The sequence below is a fragment of the Thunnus thynnus genome, chromosome 6 (assembly GCF_963924715.1).
Source record: "Thunnus thynnus chromosome 6, fThuThy2.1, whole genome shotgun sequence".
NCBI classification, from domain to species: domain Eukaryota; kingdom Metazoa; phylum Chordata; class Actinopteri; order Scombriformes; family Scombridae; genus Thunnus; species Thunnus thynnus.
In genome coordinates, this window is record NC_089522.1 from 20,631,163 (window position 1) to 20,653,491 (window position 22,329).

At 41.3% G+C, this 22,329-nt stretch overlaps 1 protein-coding gene across 2 annotated transcripts in view; it reads right to left on the reverse strand.

Annotated features, from left to right (window-relative positions):
* Window positions 1–2,844: 2,844 nt before the first annotated feature.
* slc2a4rg (SLC2A4 regulator) overlaps window positions 2,845–22,329 on the reverse strand; it is a 42,442-nt gene continuing 22,957 nt past the window's right edge. Inside the window, exons 3-9 of one of the 2 annotated variants that reach the window (XM_067592489.1) lie at window positions 17,708–17,808; window positions 15,142–15,380; window positions 12,742–12,842; window positions 10,451–10,724; window positions 8,286–8,432; window positions 5,118–5,245; window positions 2,845–4,654 (exon numbers count right to left, since the gene is read on the reverse strand). In XM_067592489.1, coding sequence (XP_067448590.1) covers window positions 4,543–4,654; window positions 5,118–5,245; window positions 8,286–8,432; window positions 10,451–10,724; window positions 12,742–12,842; window positions 15,142–15,380; window positions 17,708–17,808 — 1,102 coding nt within the window. In that variant the 3' untranslated portion in view covers window positions 2,845–4,542. The remainder of the gene's footprint in view (window positions 4,655–5,117; window positions 5,246–8,285; window positions 8,433–10,450; window positions 10,725–12,741; window positions 12,843–15,141; window positions 15,381–17,707; window positions 17,809–22,329) is intronic. The other variant, XM_067592490.1, reaches the window with a different exon arrangement.

Here is a 22,329-nt window from a genome sequence, read left to right on the forward strand (position 1 = left end):
AAAGATTTGGATACCAAAAAAATCAGGATGCGTTACAGGTTCACTACAGGCAGTACTAACTAGCCAGCAAATAGAACAACAACAACAACAACAACAAAAAAAAGACTTTTCTTTTTGTAGGTTTTACATTCAACAGGTTTTGTTTTTCTCCCCTTTGCCGCTAAGCTACAATATACATTGAATCTTTACGTGTTATGTTCACTATAGCTTCTCAATCGACTTTTTTAAAAACAAGAAAGAAAAATATTCTGAGCAACTGTACTGTAAAAAAAAAAAAGTTTCCTTTTCATATAACAGAGAAACAACAACAAAAAACAACAATATATGAAAAAGCCTCACGGATTCTCTTTATGTTGCATATGTACAAGAAAGCCCTGAAACTGCGAATCCATCTTTAATCGTCACTGCGCCTCTCCTGTCCGCTTTCCATCACCTGAAACTCTTTTCTCACTTTCCCTGCACACCCATGAAAAACCAGGTTCAATCTCCATCTCCAATGTTCTCAGTAAAAGTTGTAATCATCTTTTTTTTTTTTTTTTCCTTTCTACAAAAATGTCCAAGATGTATGCACATGAGCAACTTTGTTACCCAAAGTTCTTCCTGGTCATGGTGACCCAAGCTGCACTGTGGGCCATGATCGTCACTGACCGGTTCTGTGCAACATGCAAAAAAAAAAAAAGTGAAATAGTGGCCGGCGAGCACAGGAACCTGTTAGCTTAACATTTGCTAATAGCCCCCTTCACTGCCAGCAAAAAGCATTGACCTCTAACCCTGCTGGTGGAATCTAAAAGTGCTTACACTGAGGATGGAGAGAGACCTGATGGGCTGCATTTGACATTCTAACAAAGACCAAACCAGAAATAACAGTAATATAAAAGTGGTATCCAGCACTAATAACAGCATCTACACAGTTATTACCTCAGCTCAGTAAAATGGAAAGAAGCAGGAACCTGTTTTTTTTATTTTTATTTTTGTTATTTATGTAAAGGAAGCACAAAGATTATTTTTACGGTGTAAAATGTGTGTGAATATTGTGAAGAAACTCCAGGCAATAAAACACTGTAAATCATCTGTTATTGAGAAGATAATGTGAAGCCACTGACTGAGACGGATGTTTTCCCATTGCTGAGACAAGGTGGGTGCTGCATTCGGCCCTTGGCGCTCCTCCAAAGAGAGGCAAAGTGACTGACTACCCAAGTACCACACTGTGCTTCCCAGTACCACACTTCTAAAACTGCCTGCACCACTATGTTATGTTCAATAAATCTGACACAGAGAGCAAGACGTGAACTGTCAAGATCACTTGCTAATAATGGGGACCCCAGAGGTGCACGACCTCTATCCCTGACACCCCATTTATTCCATCAGGCAGTGACGACACCCCTCCCGCCCCCTCTGAGAGAGAGAGGGGAAAAAAAAAAAAAAAAAAATCACTTCAAAATGTGTGTATATAAAACATCCATGTATAAAAACATGTCTTTGCGCAGTGCAGCGTAGTGCAATTTCATTAGGTCAGTATACCTTTCCTTTTTATGTTCTTTTCATTGGCACTTTGTGAAGTTTTCTGACCGGAAGAGGCCTCGCAGATCACTCTCACAAGCTGAGAGAGAGGGAGGCCTAGCTTATCTGGGATGCCACTGGAATAAACGCTTTTACAGGCAGGATAATGAATCCAAAAACATTTCCAGAACAATATGGTGATTGTGATAATGGGAACTGAATGAGTTATTAATTACTATTAAAGCGACCACGAGTGAGCGAGGATCAATTAACAGGCTTCCTAGCTTTCATCAGAAAGCGATAATCGGTCGCCTATAACATGGTATCAGCCAACAGCAGACAGTACAAGTGACCCTGTGGCGACGGAGGACAGTACAGGTGTTTCTATGGCGACAGAGGTCTAAAGTCGCACTGTACCTCAGTCAAGGAGTCTGCTGAAAGAAAGGCCTCTCAGAGATGAAGAGACAGGCCCTCTGTGTTTGTGTGTGTTTATGTGTGTGTGTGTGTGTGTGTGTGTGTGTGTTTGTCATACGTTGCTATGGTGATCAGATCAGGTCAGGAGCGCTTAGAAAGTAGGAGGACACGCAGCAGAAATTACATTCAAAAAGCTGGTAACAAAAGAGCACAAGGGTGACTCTCTTCAAAAATATACATCTTCTGTCATGACTTTACCTTTGAAACCAGATCAGAAAAATACCTGCTAAAAGGTTTTGTTTTGTGTGTGTGTGTGTGTGTGTGTGTGTGTGTGTGTGTAGTTTTTCTTTATCTAAATCCAGGGTCAAAAGATAGTGGATGCTGTATGTTGCCAAGACTTTAAAGCCTTTTGAGGCCAGTTTTTGGGTTATATAAATAAATTGACTTGATTCCATGGTTTATGGGAGGCAGGTTATCACCTTGAAAAGCTCAGCGCTGAACAATGTGGGAAAAATCTAACATTTTTCTGGGGACCTCTGAATACAAGAATTACATAACAATTAGAAAAACAATCACTTTTTTTTGTTTGTTTTACTAACAATTGGCACCGTTCTTAAATATGACTACTAATATGGGGTTCTGTCTTCTACTTTCATGACTAATATCAATAAGACATCATCTCTATGTTGTTCGTCAGTGTCCTCTAGCCGATTACAAATAAACTTCACCCTGCAAGAGTTCAATTTGAGGCTGGTGACCTTGAGAGAATAACTAGTTGAGTCATTTAGCTGAATTTCTCTTTTGTAGGAGTGTTGCAGGAGAGCATCTTTTCCAAATATTAAAAAAACAGAAGAAGAAGAAAAGAATTTCGGTTGTCTCCTGAAGTTTAAATGTCTGTAAGATTACTACTGACTTTGCTTTTTTTAAAAATATATTTTCCTATTGTGTATCTTGGACAACTAATATAAATACAAAAAATGTAACAAATTCGGGCTTTGTAATTAAAAATTCTATCAAAAAATCTACCAGCTATATTTTATCTAAAGATTGGAAAAGTCGGCCTGTTATTTATCATTACAGGCCTGTTCTAAAAAGTAAAACTCCACTTTGGTAGAACTTTTGCTACACCATATAAATCAGTATACAGTCGACCACTAATGCTGCTACTCTGCACTGACTTTGATTCTCACTTCTCATTTTCAAATGTTACAGAGTGATGATTCTACAGGACTAAACATATATCTGCTAAAACCACAGAAAACAGTTTTGCTTCCTGTTAAGTCTGGTATCTACAAATGATGCACTGCTGGTTAATGCTAGATTCTTTTTTAAAAGACTAAAGATTGGGTAACCTCTCCATGTGAAACTGCAATAAATGGACAAGAATGCCTGATATATTATCAGGTAGTGATTGTTGGGTTACGATCTTTGTTGCTGACCGACGTACAATAACCATCAGTCAGACTGTAAGTTAAAGTTTCAAAGGGCGGTTATCATTCATTGTGGTAAACAATCTCTTTAAGAACATCAGCTGTCAAAGGAAAAAAAAACTGAGCCTTTCTGCCTGAACTCACCTTATTAACAATGACAACATCAAAGCAAGAAAGACAATATTAAATGCTGTAATCCTGCTAATTGCACAGTGCAACTGCTAGTTGCTTCAGCAAGTCATTGCTGAAAATAAACTCTATATGAGAAATAGGTATCCTTTCTCTCAGGTATACGCTGTGGTTACAGTGATACTCAAAAAGACAAACTTATTTCTTCAAGGTGCAAATCTAGGGCGCAAGTATAGAAAAGAGGGGAATATATATTCATCTATTGTGTACATCTCTTGAAAATATTTTGGAAAGTCAATGGGAACCTTTTTGTACCACTCGGTGTGACAGTTTTGTGCATCTTTGTGAAAAAGTAGAGCTGGTTGTACTGAACGTGTATTAGATATTGAGTGATATGTTTTTAGACATACAGTCAATATCCATTAAGGCTGCAGAAGACAGTGATGTATGATTGGGATAAGCGCTTACACCTAAACTGTTGGTTCTAAAATGAACAGGCGATTTGCCTTTGGTAGGTTTGCTGTCCCTTAAACAGTGACATTGAAAAAGGGATATGCTACAGAGGTCTTATTGAGCAAATCTGATGTTAACCCTTGAACCTCCAAAAGAGACATGATCCACCCCATAAACAGTAGCTTACATGATGCTCCTATAATGAACAACAGAGTATATCAAAAAGCTTATCTGTAGTCTTTAAACATTGCCTTTAGTCGAGGCTGTGGAAAAAAAAAAAAATCAAACCAGAAGGTTCAGAATCCAATTTAAATGTTTCTTTTTCCTTATTCATCAAGAAAGTGAAAATGTCTCAGTCTTTAAAAAAAAGTCTCCAAACCTGCATAAAGTTCTTTTTTTCTTGCTGATTTTTTTGTTTTTTGTTTATACCTGCCGCTTATATTTTCTCTTCGTGTTTGGAAACGGAAAAAGAGAGAAAGCGAACCCCCCTGCTGGACTGGAGGAAGCAGCACTGAAGAGCTCCTTCGTGAAGAAATCTCCTCAGTGGAAGAGTCCACCTCGCTGTCGCTCCGGAAAAAGCTAGAGATCATCTTGCGGACAGAGGAAGGGGGCTGGATTAGTCGGTGAATCTCTGACAGGCCTTTTTCCAGCGACAGGCTGTGCACCACATGTCTCTCTTCTCCATGCCGTACACCTTTCGGCACTTCTTTGCCTCCCCACGGGGTTTCCTTGGTAACAGCAGATGTGACAGCATAAGGGCATGCACACAGACATCCAGAAGCCCACACGGGCAAAAAAACACATATATATGTACAATTTGATCAAAGGAATCTAAATGTGTGCGTGTGTGTGAAGTCGTAGGGCCTGAAATTGATGATTTCATGTAACTGCAATATTTTTTTTCATTTGATCTGATGTCTGATGTGATATGATTCAAAGCCATGAAAAGCAATGCAGATTCTTGTTGGTTGGGACTTCAGTGGTGCCCACTTTCAACAGCATAATGGCATAAATTAATGTCTCCATGTCCTTATTTTACATCTCATCAGCAACAAACTACTAACTCTAACACACTGCTCGAAATGTAATATCGGTTGCTTATTAATAAAAGATAAAGGATTTAGGTAATTCATACTAATAATGTGTCCAACCTGCATCACTGTGGAAACACGGCAAATGGCTGCTGCATACCTGTTTCCTGGTGTAGATTTAGGTGGCGGCGTTATCAAAGCATGGTTCTTGTTAACAGTGGTGTGTGTGCTGGCTGCCGGCTGCCGCTTTTCTCCGAAGCTAATTGTCCGGACATGAGTCACGGGCCCCTGCAGAAGTGAAAAGACATCACAAGTGCATTGTTTAAATATACTTCTAAGACAATGTCGGTGAAGTTGATATAGTTCTTCATCTTCTTTTGGCTGTTCCTGTTAGCGGTCGCCACAGCGGATCATCTGTTTCCATCTCTTCCTGTCCTCTGCTTCTTCCTCTGTCGCACCAACCACCATGTCCTCCCTCACCATAACCATAAACCTCCTCTTTGGCCTTCCTCTTTTCCTCTCGCCTGGCAGCTCCATCTTCAGCCCTCTTCTCCCAAAATAACCAGCATCTCTCTTCTGCGTGTCCAAACCATCTCTATCTCGCCTCTCTCACTTTGTCTCCATACTGTCCAACCTGAGCTGTCCCTCTAATATACTCATCCCTAATCCTGTCCATCCTTGTCACTCCCAGTGAAAATCTTAGCACCTCCAGCTCCGCCTCCTAATTTTTCATCAGTGCCACCGCCTCCAAACCATACAACATAGCTGGTCTCACTACCCTCTTGTAAACCTTCCCTTTCACTCTTGCTGTTACCCTTCTGTCACAGATCACTCCTGACACTCGTCTCCACCCACTCCACCCTGCTTGCACTCCCCATTACTTTGAACAGTTGTCCCCAAGTATGCAAACTCATCCACCTCCCATTCACGCACATGTATTCCATCTTGCTCCTACTGACTTTCATTCCTCCAGTGCATACCTCCACCTCTCCAGGCTCTCCTCAACCTGCTCTCTACTCTCACTACAGATCATAATGTCATCTGAGAACATCATAGTCCACAGACACTCCTGCCTGATTTCATCTGTCAACCTGTCCATCACCATTGCAAACAAGAAAGGGCTCAGAGCCGATCCATGATCTAATCCCACCTCCAACTTGAACCCATCCATCACTCCAACCGCACACCTCACCGCTGTCACACTGCCCTCATATATATCCTGCACCGCTCTTATATACGTCTCTGCCATTCCCGACTTCCTCATACAGTACCACACCTCTGTCGGCACCCTGTCATATGCTTTCTCTAGATCCACAAAGACACAATGCATCTCCTTCTGACCTTCTCCATCAACATTCTCAAAGCGGACCTTGCATCTGTAGTGCTCTTTGCTGGCATGAAACCATACTGCCGCTCGCTAATCATCACCTCTCCTCTCAATCAAGCTTCCACTACTCCTTCCCATAACTTCATGCTGTGACTGATCAACTTTATACCTCTGTAGTTGCTACAGCTCTGCACCCTTATTCTTGAAAACCACTTCTGTAGTAGTTACCCAGCCATCCGACAACTCTTCACTACTACCAAGCACCTGTCTTAACTCCTCCCTGAACTCCACATAACAGTCTTCCTCCTTCAACTTCCACCATTTGATCCTCTTCCTCTTCTTGGTCTCCAAAGTCATTCTACAGACCACCATCCGATGCTGCCTAGCTACATAGTCCCCTGCCACCACCTTGCAGTCTCCAATCTCTTTCAAGATATAGTCCACCTGTGTGCACCTTCCTCCACTCTTATACGTCACCCTGTGCTCCTCCCTCTTCTTGAAATACATTTTCACCAAAGAGATTTCCATCCTTTTCGGAAAATGACAACAGAAAGTCCCAAATATGATACTGTCACTGTGAGAATAAACTACAAAAAGTTGTACTTAACAAAATATTATAAGCATCTTTATCTAATCTGAGATACTTGGATCAATAATTAAAGATTGCACATACTGGAACGTTGTCTCTCCGGCTTTTATATAGAGCTTTTATATATAAGCTGTGAATGTCTAATGTTATACTCATTACAGTTATTATCACAACAAACACAACGGGTCAGAGACCGCTTTAGTAACAGTTGTGAACGTGTTGACAATCAATCTCTATGAAAAAGGCTTGTTCTTCTCAGTCTCGGTGCAACTTTGAATACCGGTAAACATTTTATTCTTTTAGACAGACTTTGAAAGTAAACTGACCTCAGTCCCTGGCAGAAAATTATTTAACACCTTTCATTAACAAGAGCTAAATTATCACCTTGTGGAGCTCTGTACTGTGCGACTTCTATAGGCTTCCTGTGGGCTATGTTAATAGGAAGAAATAGCCACTGTAGGCATCATACTAGGGTATAATCTCAATTTTTATGCCTACATAAGGTATGTAAAAAAAAAAAAAAAGTTCATGACTTAAAGTATTGCTGAAGTGATGCTGCTCACACTGCTAAGGCTGATGGCTAGAGAGATTTCTACCTTGATGCCCTCCATTCTGGTCTTTTTTTAAAAAGGAAAAAGAAAAAAAAAGCCACATTTTAAATCAGTTCATATAAAATTCATCTGTACATGTTTTATCTACAACCGGGGGAGCTCACATTACTTCAGTTTTTTGTGTCCCTGCAGTGGTTGCCTGTCAGTTTTATTATTGATTTTAAGACCCTTTTATTGGTTTGTAAATCTTTAAACAGTTATGTGCCTGAGTACGTCTGATGTGCTATTTAAGTTACAATATGTTCCCCCTAGATCCCTCAGGTCCCCTGACTGTCTCCTTCCTATCCCATGAGCCCACACTCTGATTCATGGCAATGCTGCCTTCAGCCAATATAGCACCAGCCTTTGAAATAGCCTGCTAGATGCTCTGAGGATGTTACAGAGAATAAACATTTGTCACTTTTTCAAACATGTATTGCTTCAGTTTCTTTTAATTTAACTCTTTATAATCTTTTTCAACTTTTTTTAAATGTATACTTTGTATTAGATGTTATTGCATACATCTTACATAAATAACAGACATCACATACAGTAGATGATTGCAACATATTCGGTGCTGTACAAACACGCACATTTGTTTTGAAGTATTCTGATCTTGAGTAGATGTTAAGCTCTTTAAATAGCACCTTTGGATGAATTGTGCTGAATAAAGAAGCGACCTGATGCCTCTGTATATAAAAAAAACGATGGCATGAAGAAGCAAGGAGAGCGAGTGACAAAAAGCTCAAATGACCACAGGTGGGAAGAGCAAGAGAGAAGTTATGGTTAAGATAAAAAGGCGTGAGACAAAGCCTCACTCACCGGGATGCCTTTGAAAATGACAGGAGGGGACTGCCACGACACACTGATGCCATTCCCAGTCCCAGTCCCAGTCCCAGGCCCGGTCCCATTACCACTGCCTAACTCAGCCAGCTCAGGACCCACTGGGATACTCACTGGAGCAGTGGCCTGGAACATGGACAACCACCCCGCACAGCCAGGAGAGGGACAGAAACAAGGAGGAACAGGAAAAATGCAGACAGAAACAGACAGGAAGAGAATACAGAAAAAAAGAGATCATATATTTAGTAGGGAAGGAATTTCCCCACCTCTAAATTTGAATCGTGCTGATCATGCATCAAGATCACAACTGCCCACCACAAAAATGTAGTATTTTACATAAACAGGAAATTTGCGAGTTTACATTTATAGCTGTAGATTACTGGCAGGCACTTGTAGAAAATGGCACAGACAGTTTTTAAAAAAGAGCAGAGCAGAACTGAAGTCATTTACAGCTGGGGTAGATATTGTTCTGGAAAAGGCAAAAAAACAAAAAACAAAAAACAAAAAACTGAATTTGAAAATAAAACCCTCCTCCAGCAGCTCCCCCCGCCTCCTCTCTGTCCTAAGCCCCTCCTGGGCATATTCACGTGCTTCATACATGCATGCAACACAACAATATTTACTACTGCACTCACTCACACACACACACACAACTTCCTCTCACGGCACAACAACTTTAAGTAAACGGTGAATGGGACCGCCTCACACCTGTTTGAAGTCTGCCACAAAAGTAATGAGTGTCTCGTCTCCCTGCATGAATTGGAGTGATATCGCGTTTCAGTTCTAAGAGTTGACTTCCATTGAAAGTCTCTCACTCTGGTGTTGTTGATAAGATTATGCACGGTTCGGTTTTCCCCACACTACAGGCAATAGTCCGATGAGAGCACGTTGCTTTTCATTCTGCTTTCTGTTGATATTCCCGTCTTTTTTCTCTCTCCTTCTGCAATTCATGAAGTCATGTAACTTCCTATCTATCAGTGTCCCACTGCTAGCCTGGCCTCCAAACTTTCTGTGTCATGCGCACAGATATGCAGGTAGGTAGCCTTATTTAGCCTTAGATTATTATTACAGCCAGCCATAGATGCTGGATTTTTTTCTTAATATTGTCAGAGTATTTCATTAATTGATTGCTGTTGGGATGTATAGAAAATTTCAACAAACGCTTCTAAAATACATTACTTACACTAGCGTTTTGTGTCGTCATGGCTAATGAAAGTTCAAGGATAACCCCAACCACTGCGAATGATTGCATTCAGTATTGAATATTTGAAAGATTTATACTTTAACCAAATATGTTCTTCCAGCTGAAAACATTTCATTTTCACCTCCAAGGGCATATAAGCAAGGAGTGCACATGAATATGGTACAGTTAGGTGAAGGAGAAGAAAAAGGAAGGACAAGAGAGGGAGGAGGCATGGATACCCAAAGCTGATGCACAGCAGTTCAGATAAAAGTGTTGCAAGCAGGAATTTTTAATTATTAAATTTCGTGACTAAAGATTTACTGACTTAAAGGTCCAGTGTGTTGAATTCAGTGGCATCTAGTGGAACTGACTTGGCAGAAATGGAATATAATATTCATAAGTATGTTTTAATAAGTGTATAATCACCTGAAAATAAGAATCGTTGTTTTTTCGTTACCTTAGAATGAGCCCTTTATATCTACAGACGGAGTGGGTCCTCTTCCGCGGCGGCCACCATGTTGAACGTTCACGTTTTTCGTGAGTTTCGTGGCCACTGTAGGTTCTCCTACACCCTTGGAACGGGAGGGTGAGGGCAGGGGTATTCAGTTGGTTGCAATGTGCAACCTCACCGCTAGATGCCACTAAATCTTCCACACTGGTCATAAAAAATATTGACTTCATTCTTTATGTGAACTTGGGTTAAAATTTGCAGGAAAGTTTTTGTTCTTTCTCACCCTGATATAAACTCCCACACTGGTGTAGGAGTTAAGTAATTCAGCCTGACCTCAGAGCTTTTTTTTTTTTCTCTACACTGATCTCAAAACCTGCCTCTGCAGAAATCCGAAGCCTTGAGACTTGGTTACAGAATGACTGCTTAAAGTTTTCAGTGTTTTTACTGTTTTAAATGATATTGCAGTGCAAATGTGTGTGTATCCAGTGTCTGTCTTGTGGCATGAATTACCTGGTAGGCGTGGTCAGTGCGGATATGGCAGAGCGTGGAGGGAGCTGATTGGCTGAGCAGTGTTGGGACGTGGCTCTGCAAGCCGTTCATGTTGATGTGTTCGGAGTGAGGGACATCTGTGAGCGGTGGAGGGAAGACGGGCGGAGGACCAGCTGTGGTCGGGGAGGTGGGCGTGAGGCTGGACAAGCCCTCTGTTAGGCTGTCCATGTTGACCTCGATCTCTGAGTAGTAGAAGTCCTCCTCTCCATCGCTGTAGTCCGAGTCGCTGTTACGCCTGGAAGGAAGCAACAGAAACTACTTAGGAACTCTTTTTAAATTTATTTTGGCTCCATTTTAATTTCAGTTTCAGCTCTGGAAATGAGATATTGCATTATACTTTTGAACTTTGGGTTAAGCAGCTTTTGGGGGCAGGTTTTTCACCTACCTGGAAAACACTGTAAATGCAGCCACTCTCTTCTTGTGCTCAGCTAACTGCCCTGACCACATCACCTTTATTGATGCATAGCATTTACTCTCTGTTGGTCACTCATGCTTGTAATGTTAGGTATCGTAAACTTTGAACTCTTTATGTGGGCAATACAGGTGTGTTTTAAGATGAAGAGAGTCTTTCCCTTTCATCTCAAATCCATAAACATGAGTACCAGTCAACACAACATGTGTACCAATCAACACTTTATAGTATTTGAAATTCTACTCCCTTCTCTCTCATCTGCAAGCATTTTGAGGCTCAGGTCCATGTGCACTCTAAGGAATATTAACCTATAGACTGTTGCTTGTGCTTGAGCTTAGCTAAATGGAAAATAAAAAAATAAAAATAAACTACTTTTTGTCACTGTCATTGACAATTCGGCCTAGAAGTAGATAATAACGCTTCTATTTTACCAAAAATGCATCAAGATAAACAGTGGATTAGATCACAATTATTACAATTATGATTTGGGACGGTAAATGTTAGGAAAAATGCTAACGCCTTCGCCTATGATGTAAAATTTTGCATATCCAAAAGAAGTTACTTTTCGGAACAGCAGGGGGCAGTAATAGCAGGGGGAAACAGACAAACAGGCTGGTGATGAAATGACTAATAACTGTGAGGACACCTGGCCCCTTTCCTCAAATACTGTATGAGGTTAATTTAATACTTGGTAACTGTAGGACTCTCTCTCTCCTCTCATCTCAAGTCTACCTGCTGCGGTGGGTAAAAGCTGTGAATATGTGCTTTATTGTTGAAAACCTCACTATATGACTCATTACTGACACAATGAACCACATATGATACCTTACACATTTATATTATATTCAGTCAATCAAGACAGTGTATTTTTTAAGCACTGTGATACTAAGTACATTGTACATTGCTGGTGATATTAAAAGTTCCGTTTCTCTTCCTCAGTGTACCTTGTAAGCACGAGACACCCGTGTGCAGGAGCAGAAATATTCAAGCTTAGCTAGTCAGATGTAAAGACAGGCAGTTGGACAGCATCCAAGTTATGATAAGTCAGATGTGTGTCACTTTTCTTTTCTTACCACACTATTTAAATCACAAAGCTTCGTATTACTTCTTTGAAGCTGCAAAGACAGGATTACTTAACCGACAGTGAAGGTCTTCATTAAAGTCAAGAACTAAGCCTGTAGTTCTATAAAAGACATAATCAGTGTCAATGTCAACAATTACAGAATTTATTCTTAATAAAAAAAACATGACTATGAATACAAATAAAACATTCTTTTAACTAATGATAATTTCACAATGAAGATTATCAATGTGACTCATAATAACAATCCTTATATAGCCTGGCGCTCAGAGGAGCAGCTGAGATTGTCACTAAAATGACAGTTAAAGGAGTCCACCTTAAGTGAGTCTGGGCTGAAGTCGTTGCTAGTGTCGGTGCTAACCCACTTCACTTCAGCTGGGTGGCAAGCAAGACACAGAAACTTGTCTTGGGTCTTGAGGATTTGTAGCGTGCATTCACTGATAAGTAGCCTAAACTGTACACACACTGCACTGTTCACAGCTATACTGCTAACTTCATACTCTCTGCTCCAGTCACCGCAGTTTCACTGTCACACACACGCTCTCTCTCTCTCTCTCTCTCCCTCTCTGTCTCTCTCACGACTGCACACTCGCTACACACTGAGCTATTCTTTAAAAGGAGCTACCCTACTTGTATTACACATTTTAGTTTAGAAAACATCTTCAGATATATATAATTTTTTAAATAATCCTTGATGCTTAGGCCCGGCAGGGGGGTCAACTGGTGGAAACCGTGCCGTATGTGTGACTAGCAACTCACCCCAGGTGGACGGTACGGACGTGTCGCTGGATACCTGAGGAGGTGCTGAGGACCTTTTCACAGTTCTTCCACAAGCACTTGAACATCACCTTCATGGAGTTCTGAAAGAGACATTCACCACAAAGTCATTTTGAGTCTTAAGACCGCTGATTAAGACAGCCTTTAAATGTTAATATAAACATGAAAAAGTGCCTCATAGAAAGTGTGTCACAAAATGTTAAGGATGTAACTGATGTCCCCTTTGACATCTGTGTGTTTATGCCATTTATGCATCTATCTTTGGTTTCGAATACAGATTGCTGATGAGTATCTCATGGGAACAGAGGTTCCTCTGTGTGGATGTGTGGCAGCCTCAATAGAAAAGCCTTCGTGGGGGACTGAACGCCACTCTACAAGGGGCCAAACACTACACCTCATTAGAGAGCTATGAGAGCAGCAAGCCTATAAAAATAGAAACCCAATATGTGACAAGTTCAGGCACATACAGATTGAAAGAGAAAGAGACAGACATAAAAAGATAGGGACAGAGAGGGAACAATAAAACTGTACCCTTCTCTGGCTACCTCACAGCATCTTCATGTTCTCTGGCAGATTGATGAGCAGAATAAATGCCATTTTGACCTCTTCCTACTGTCTGTGCATGCTATAGGCTGAAGTATGGATCTACCTTATCAGAATTAGTTTGGTGTTAAGGTGCAGCCTTGATGTTTAACACAACATTCACTTCTCTATGTATATGGACATGTGTGAAAACCACACTGACCTCTTTTTAACCTCAGATCATCACAAGTATTATTTTTAAATGCTTATCATATCTGATCCTTCTCAAATATGATTTGACATAAAACCCAGGATAACCCTCCTTGGGTCATGAGTAAGCTGTGAGGTGATGGGTACATGGAGTGTTTTTTTGTTGTTGTATTATTATTTTTTTTTTTTAAATTTCAATTAATTTTCCCTTTTGCATATTCAGGGCTGGCAGCTGTCCTTTGAGCAGGCAGAGACCTGCATCACTGCTAATGAAAGACAGTGGGTGTGTACTCTCATTACCTTTCAACAGCCTCTGGAGAAAGAAGGGCAAGAAAAGAAGGGAGGGAGGGGGCAGGAGAGACACACACAGGAAAACAGAGCGAGAGAAGTGAGAGTAGAACAGGCTTTATCAATGGTTATGTTAACTCTCTCCTATACTACATATTCCTCAGTACTATTTCTCATAAACTGCTGTCACTCCCTTTCATTCTATTCAATGGCAACATGCCCTTAAACTGCTCCAGTGGTGCTAGTTATATGCATGCTGTTTAAAACAACCCTCCAAATAAAAATGACACAGCAAAGCTACTCTTAAAGCCTACAAACAATCAAAAATCACTTAATTCCCTAAGCGTTTTTCTTGCATCTTAACACTATTACAGTAAGACTGGTGATTGCCATGTTTAATAATCCTCTTACTCACTGCCTGCACAAAATCAAACAGCCAACAATCCAAAGGGCAGCCGCTCATAGAAGGTTTAGACCTCTGGGGTTGGCGTCGGCTATATTACAACACAAAGCAAGCCAGCAGGTTAGCTCATGATATATGCCTTCTTCCACCCAACTCGTGGGTTCCTCCCGTCATCCTGTTTCATTTCCTGTCTGCTTATCTATGATATGGCATGAGTCTCTGGCAGCATCGTCCTTGGAGTCTTTATGGTTTTATATATTCGGCATCTCAATAATCTTCACTGCTGCCCGACTCCAGGGGAGGTTGAATTGCAAACTCCCACATATTGTACAGTATATGAACTCTCCCCTGACACTGTATAGCTAGAGGAAATATTGAGATTCATTTCTCTGCCCGTTGTTACCTTGAACCTCAATTCTCTCCTCCTCTACACCCTCTGATAGTCCTCATTTTTATGCATCCCTTGAACCTTTTCTTACTTCCTGCTGTTCATCCCTTCCCCCGTCTGCCTCCTCTTCTTCATTCACACTAAACCTCCCCACCTCACCGCTAAAAGGGCGATGTAGGAGATGGAAAGCTTCTTGACAGAGTAAACACTTTGATGTTCTGGACTATTTCAATAGTAAAAAGTAAAGAGAGAAGTAAAAGAGAGAACATAATCCATCATCCACACGGGCCTTATGTCACAGGCTGTTAAACTGCATGGTGCTTACATTTTCTGAATGCTTCTTGCGGGTTTTCCAAGGTCTTTCCCTGCTACTACTTTAATAGAAATAACAAAAGCACATCAGAGATGTTTCTCTACAGCTGTGGCCCTGAAGTATTACACAGCATGCACCAATTTAGGTTGGAAGTGGAGTGGACAGAATCTAAATTACACATACACTTACAGGATGTGAACTCCCTTCTTCTGCTTCTTACAGCAGGACATGAACGTCACATTTGACGCCCATCCGTACCTTTCGTTTTCGAGGTATGGGGTCCTCAAACATGAAGTGCGTGCTTTCTGTGACATCCTCGTTGACATCATCACCCTGGGACGAGAGCAGGAAGTTCTTGTTGGCATCGTTGGAGAGAGGTGGGGACGGTGTGGAGGGCACTGATTGGTCACTGGCATCCCAACTCCAGTTGCCGCTGGTCGAACTGCTGTAGCTGGCTGACAGCACCTCTTTCCAAGCCCTGCTGGCTGGCTCTGGGACTGGAATTTAAAAAATACACACATTTAAAAGAGTACTCCCATGATATAGCATTACACTCCAATAACATTGTTGGACTCATGATGGCATTTTTTTTTTTAAAAAGGACCAAAAATTGGTGCAGCAGTAATTTTTTTTATTCCATAATTTCTTCTTCCTTGTCAAAACCTGACACCTACATTACCCACAATGCAACTTGGCTGAGGACAGTTGTCTATTGTTTGTACTACCCAAGACCTGTGAACAGATGTTGATGAGTAAAGTCTGTGCAGTTCCCCTTTAACTTCAGATTATCACCTGAGGGAAGGCAGCTTGGAAGTGAATGGTTGAAAATATTTTAATATTAGACAAATATGAACAGGAGCTTAGAAAGCCAAATGTAAACATAATTATAATTGTGCACTACTTTGAAAAGCCTGAAGGAAAAAAAAAATCTTGGCTACATGATACATGGACAATATGATCAACAATCCTGACCAAATCCTACCTCTGAAATGGAAATGAAAACGTGGAATCGTTCAGAAGCTCTAAGCCATGACAGCCTGTTTGATGCATACATTCTAATATCTTTAATACTCTTAAATAATCTTACATTAAGTAGATACCGCACTGTCCCCAACATTTTTCATTTAGCTATACTGAACTCTGCCCATTAAGCCCACCATGGCTTTAATTGATTGGACAAGATACTATACTATTTCTCTAAGTTGTGGCCCCCAAACCCTTTCTATACACTTTGGCCTTTTGACCAATCCAATAAGGCTTAACCTATAAGACTCTATAATCCCGCTGGTTTGAACTGACTTTAACTGCAGCTCAACATACTAAAAGACAAAACATAAACCCCCAGATAGTGCCAAGCGTAATATTGTGCATGTTGGGGATTAACTTATACCAACCAATAACTATTTTCTATAGAAAATTAAGCTCATATGAATATGTAGCATAAATCATTCTGTGTATGAGGATTTCTGTTTCACAGAATTACTAAGACCCTGAGTGGGCCAGACAGCATGGCCAGTCCTATTTCAACTTCTAAAAGATACAACATGGGGAAATTGTCACAAAAAACAATTTTTAATGTGTTAGGGGAGGCGTGGAGTGAGTGGGGGTTGGACTATACAATAGAGCATTTACTGCAACTCAAAACTAGGGCCACACCTAACGATTATTGTCATTATGATTAGTTGTTTTGTCTATAAAATATCTGAAATATGACTTCAAATGTCTTGTTTTGTCCATACAAAACCCATGTTTAGCTCTCTCAAACCCAAAGTATCTTCTGATACTAATGACTGCTAAATTCTACAATGACAAAAACAACACCGCAGGGTGCAAAAACAGTAGCCTTCGTTTAATGCAGAATTTTAAAAAAAAAACAAAAAAAAGCTGACAGGACTTTGACCGTCTGGCAGAGTTGGCAAGATGACGGCAACCACGGCAATACTGGAAACAACAAAAGGAGCTGTGGTGCTATGGTCAAGACTGAACAGTTGGCAACAGGTGCTGTGCTTGGGTAGACATGCATGTATAAAGATAAGGGGATAGCGCTTATAATACTGTAAGACTCCCTTCCATTAGGTGAATACAGGTTCAAACATAAACAACTCATCAGCTAAGTCACCATAAGGCCCTAATCAGACAGAGCACTTTTTATCAGCCTGGAGCTTTTGGTTTACTGCTTTTGCGTTGCTGAGTGCCTCGCGTTTTTGCAGGAGCGCCCTGAACATCTCGAGCTAAAAAACTTGATCATTTGTGTTTTTTCCCCATTGTCCAATCGGATGAATTGAGAGGCGAGCCTTCTGTGGTGGTGAAGACAACAAGTAGAGACAACAATCATGGAGGACAAACTACTGGTGACTGTTGCTGGATACCCAGAGCTATATGACTTGACCAACTGTAGTTGCCATGATCAATAACTATCTAAAAAAATAAAAGTAGGTACAGATCTGTGAATTTAATTCACAGCAAAATAACAGTTAGGCTAAGGACAGGTGGTTGCCTAGCAACAATAATAAAAAAGACACAGCAAGCTGCTCTTTTTTTTAAATTGTAGGCTTCAACAAAAAAGGAAGTGCTATGCGCCTCGTGTTTTGCAACCTGCAAAAAGTGCTCTATCTGATCGGCGCCTTAGTCAGGGAAAACACCAAATGATGTATGATGAATTTTTCTTCCTGCTTCACCTGTCTGAGAGTGAGAAACCTCAGTGTGATTTAAAGTGAGTAATCTCGATTTGTGTAATACAGTGGATGAGACAGTATTTGATGGAGTAGCTTCAGCTGCAGGTTCAGTATGTGCAAAGATGAACACACTGAGACAGTGGTGTTACCTGTGGGTGCAGAAGAAGGGTAGAGCACCAAAGGGGATGTGGACAGTGAAGTCAGGACGGTGGCAGCCATCACCTCCTTATCAGCATGACCTGAGGGCTTCCTGCAAAACACAAAAATACAGATTGATCACATAGGAAAAGGTCAAGTGTAGATTATCAGCAGTGCTCTTGTCTGCCATTCTTCAGCCGCACTCTGTGAAATACTTTTTTCATTTTGACTGTTTATGAGATTAATGGAAAATTATTCTAGAAGCAAAAGCCTGGCCAAGTCACTAGAGAAAACTACAAATCTCTGTAGCCCCCAAAAATATCAACAGAGATGGTAGATGAAATTTGGATGATGTAACGAGCAAAATCAACAAAAGAAATAGCCAGAGCACAGCGGGACCCAAAAGTACATGTACAGCACGTCTTGGGTAACTTACTGTTTGTGTGTGTGTTTGAGTTATGTGCATGTGTGATGGAAAGCGTTGAGAGTGAAAAGGTTTTGTGGTGCATTTCTGCACTGCTTGTGCAACCACCGCTTCTAGAAGGAGAGAGACGCTTGTTCCTCTCTTCCTGCTCAGTACACCCCATGCTGAGCAGTCCACCCTCAGCTTTAACCTTATTTATACTGCCCACTTGAACTGGCAGAGTACACATACACTTAGTGCAGACTCAAAAGTATGCACACATGCACAGTGAGCCCATAGAGTATGCTTTGGCATCCGGCAATCTAATAAAAATGTGACTGAGCACAACAGTAATTTGTGTCACCCTGCAATGAAGCGCAGACTTCTGCGTAACTTATTCCTTCAATCTATTCTATCTTGCACTCTTCACCTCTGTTCTTATCGTCTTTGAAAGCAAAACGCAGGGAAAATTATTTAAGGCAGGGCCAAGGACTCACCCACACACTTGTGCACTCCCACACACACTGATTTGCATCATACATTTCTCATGTTAAATCCCAAAAAAAGCAAGCTGTCAAAACCAATACAGTGAAGCGAATATATATCTACCATGCACTGTATGGATGTATGCAACATCCAAATCCTGGAGAATATAAACATATGAACAGACACACTAACACAGCTCCACTAACACAAAACTGACACACACACACACTGATGCACAAAGACACACAGAGTGGAAGATACACATGGTCTGCAGCTTTAAGAGGTCCTTGTCCCGCCCCCAGACTTCTCCACTACACAACCAGAGTAAACTGGTTTGAGGCATTCTCCCAGCCAAGCCCTAAGGCCTGGCAGAGATCCACTCTGAGTCTCAGTACAGACAGACACACACACACACACACACACACACACAACGCAAAAACTTCACTCTGGAGTCCACAAACACATACAGAAGTACACTGTAAATCAGTGAGCGTACGTGTACCTGCGCACATACACACACTGTTAGAAGTGACTAGTCTCTAAAACATTTCATGGACACAGAAAAAGTTCAAAAAGTGGCTCGGCTCCCACGCTGATGAGAATGTGTTGGATGGGAAGCAAACAGATCACCGAGGAATGCACCAGATATGAAGGAATCTCTCAGAGACTGTCTGATTGTCCACAGCTATGTTCACTCAAAAGATGCCGGTTTTTTACTCTTTAACGTCTCAGAACACCGCTGAAATGTGTGTGCGTGTGAACTCTGTAGTACAATGTGGGCAGCTGGCAAAACAGTTTCGTTATAATTATAAAGTGCCAGTAATCACAGTATGCAAAGAATAATATCCACACCACAGCTAAAACAGAGAACATACCCAGAGGAGAGGCGGATAACAAACATGTACACAAGACTCACCACACATGCATAAATACACACACACAGTCTGGACGAGAGATAAAGAGATAACAAGATTAGCCGTGTCCTGTTTCAGTCATTAGCCTTGTTTTCAGCGCTAAACAGGGCCAGCCAGGGACACACTTTTGATTTATGTGCCTCTGCCTCTTTCTTAATAACATTTCTGTGCTGTTTTTCTCATTTTCTTGCCAACACGGACAACGTGTTGTCAGCTTGACGCTGGACTTAAATAAATGGTGCTTTCAAACCATCAAAACGCGAATGGGAAAACGGACTCCTTGTGAAGTCTCATTTGGTCTGCCTATGGTGTGGAAAAGTGGTATACTAATAACATACCACTGACAGTCATGCATGTCTGTTTTTGGTGTATTTGTGTGTATCAGTGAGGCAGATCAGAAAACACACACACACACTGGAAGACAACCAGCCTATTACTTGATTCCAGGGCTAATTCAAACTTTAGTATCCCCCTCTCTCTCGCTCTCTCTCACGCACACACACACACACACACACACACACAGATACGGGCACACACCAGACCCCATTAATACCCCCCACCAAACCCTGATTTCCTGACATTGAGGTTTTTCCTTTCCTCTGCTTCCTGGCAGAACTCTGATGCTCCACTGCAGTTTCATTACATCTGGTGCGAGTGTTTGTGAGTGTCTGTGTGTGCACGTGTTAAGCAATAAACAACCCTAACTGGAAACTGCTTGGCATCCTCTTTATCACATTCTTCATGTAAATTATAAATCCATTATAATTTTGTTTCTCTGTTCAATGCTGTATTCTGTTAATTTGTGTTCTATTCAGTACACATGGGAGAATGATCCTCCCTTTTATTTTAGGGAGTTTTTCCTTATTCTAATCGAGGGTTTAAGGACAGAGGATATTAAATTGCTGGCAATAAAAATAAAATTGACTTGGCTTAACAGCATGTTTTAGACACTCTGTCTCAGAGGGCCAACTGCCGATTGACTCTTATTCATGCTGACAGCGGTAAAGCTAACCTGTTGCTATCAGACCGACTTTGATATCAATGTTTACGCCGAGTAAGAAGCAGATGGCTGCCACATTCTGCCATCATAAAACTAGCTTGCTTCGATAAGTGCCCCGCCATTCTTGATCACTGCTGATGAACACATCAGTGCCTGCAGATACGCTAAATGATACTGTCTGCTTCTCTCTCCATCACTTCTCGTCTGTCTGTGAAATAATTATGGAGCCATTAAACAAGGAGGGAATGAAGGACAGGCTAAATAGTGACTGCACTAAAGCAACAGGAGATCTGTCTGCATCTTCTTATGGGAAGTGTGGGAGCTTTATTTTGGAGCAAGTTAAACCGGGGATGCCTTTATTTAGCACCTAGAAAGAGGCAACTGGAGAGCAAAGACTGTTGACAACAAAGTTGGTCTCTCTTTCTGTCTCTCTGTTTGAGTGTGTGTGTGTGTGTGTGTGATATATATACACACATATACATATATATATATATGTGTGTGTGTGTGTGTGTGTGTGTGTTTGGGTTTTTGGTTTTTGACTTCCCAAATCTGGATGTTTACAAGAGCCTTTCAGTCAAACCATGGTACATTTATGGCATGCAGTAAATCTAATGATGGCACAGTAAATATAACAGCCCATCCCCCAAATGTGCATATGAACATGTGTAGGCACATACACACACTGTGTGGTAACTGAGCTATTTAATGTAGTGTAGTGACACCATTCATACTTGGAGCTGTCAAATTTACGAGCCCTGTCACTGACAAATGTGCATTTTATGAGACAGGTACTATGCATCAATGGGGAAGTCTTCACCCTATTTACTGTACCAGCGCGTGTGTGTGTGTGTGTGTGCAGAACATGCATTTGTGGATGCCTCTGGTTGGAGCATTTGGCACACTTTAGTACATGCACAAACAAAACCATACACTCACCTCCCACCCCCTTCCTTACCTTCCTTCCTCCCTCAACTTGTATTGGCCTTGACTGGGCCAAGAACCCTCCCCTCTGGCAGAGGCACAACACATGGGCCAGCTTAAGTCAACAAACCAGGCCCAGGCACATACAGAGAGAAAGGGAGATAGAGAGCCTACGGCTTTGAGCCAAGCCAAGACACAAGTAGCAACAACAAAGTCAAAGTGTGGAAAAGAGGGAAGTAACATGTATCCATGCACGTGTGTATCTGTGTATTGTGTGAGCAAATAAGCGATGATTCCAATATCACCATCATTTCATCAAGTAACAGTAAATTACTTTGAGTCCATGTTCAGACAGATTTTAGTGGAATCATTTTCATAATTAACTTTCCAGTACTTGGATACACTTGAAAAAAAAAAAAAAAAAAAAAACTTCCAACACAGTACATTTCCACATGAACTCCCAAGAGGACACTTGGACTTTGATACTGAAAATGGTGATATGATGCTGCTGAGTTTCTGTTTGGCACCCCACACCATCACCTCCCATCCAGTACTATAGCGGTCTCTGTGCTGTTGTTGGGGAGACGAGAGACTCTATATTTAACACGACACCTCTGCTCCTGTTACCAGCCCAACTGAAATCCCTGGGATCTGCCTGCTTTATTAGCACACATTGCGCTCAATAGAAGCCCACTTCAGATCCAGGCCAACACACATAACAACTCTAAAATGCGACAAAGAGGCCACACATGTCTAAAAACTTGACATGTTTATCACTGATGTACTGAACTTCTTACTTCTATTTCCTAACCTAATCTAATCACTGACCCTTCCTGCATGTGTGTGTATCCCACCTGTTTGGCAAAGCCACGACTCAGTTTGCCAGAGCATGACTTCACAACCCCCCCG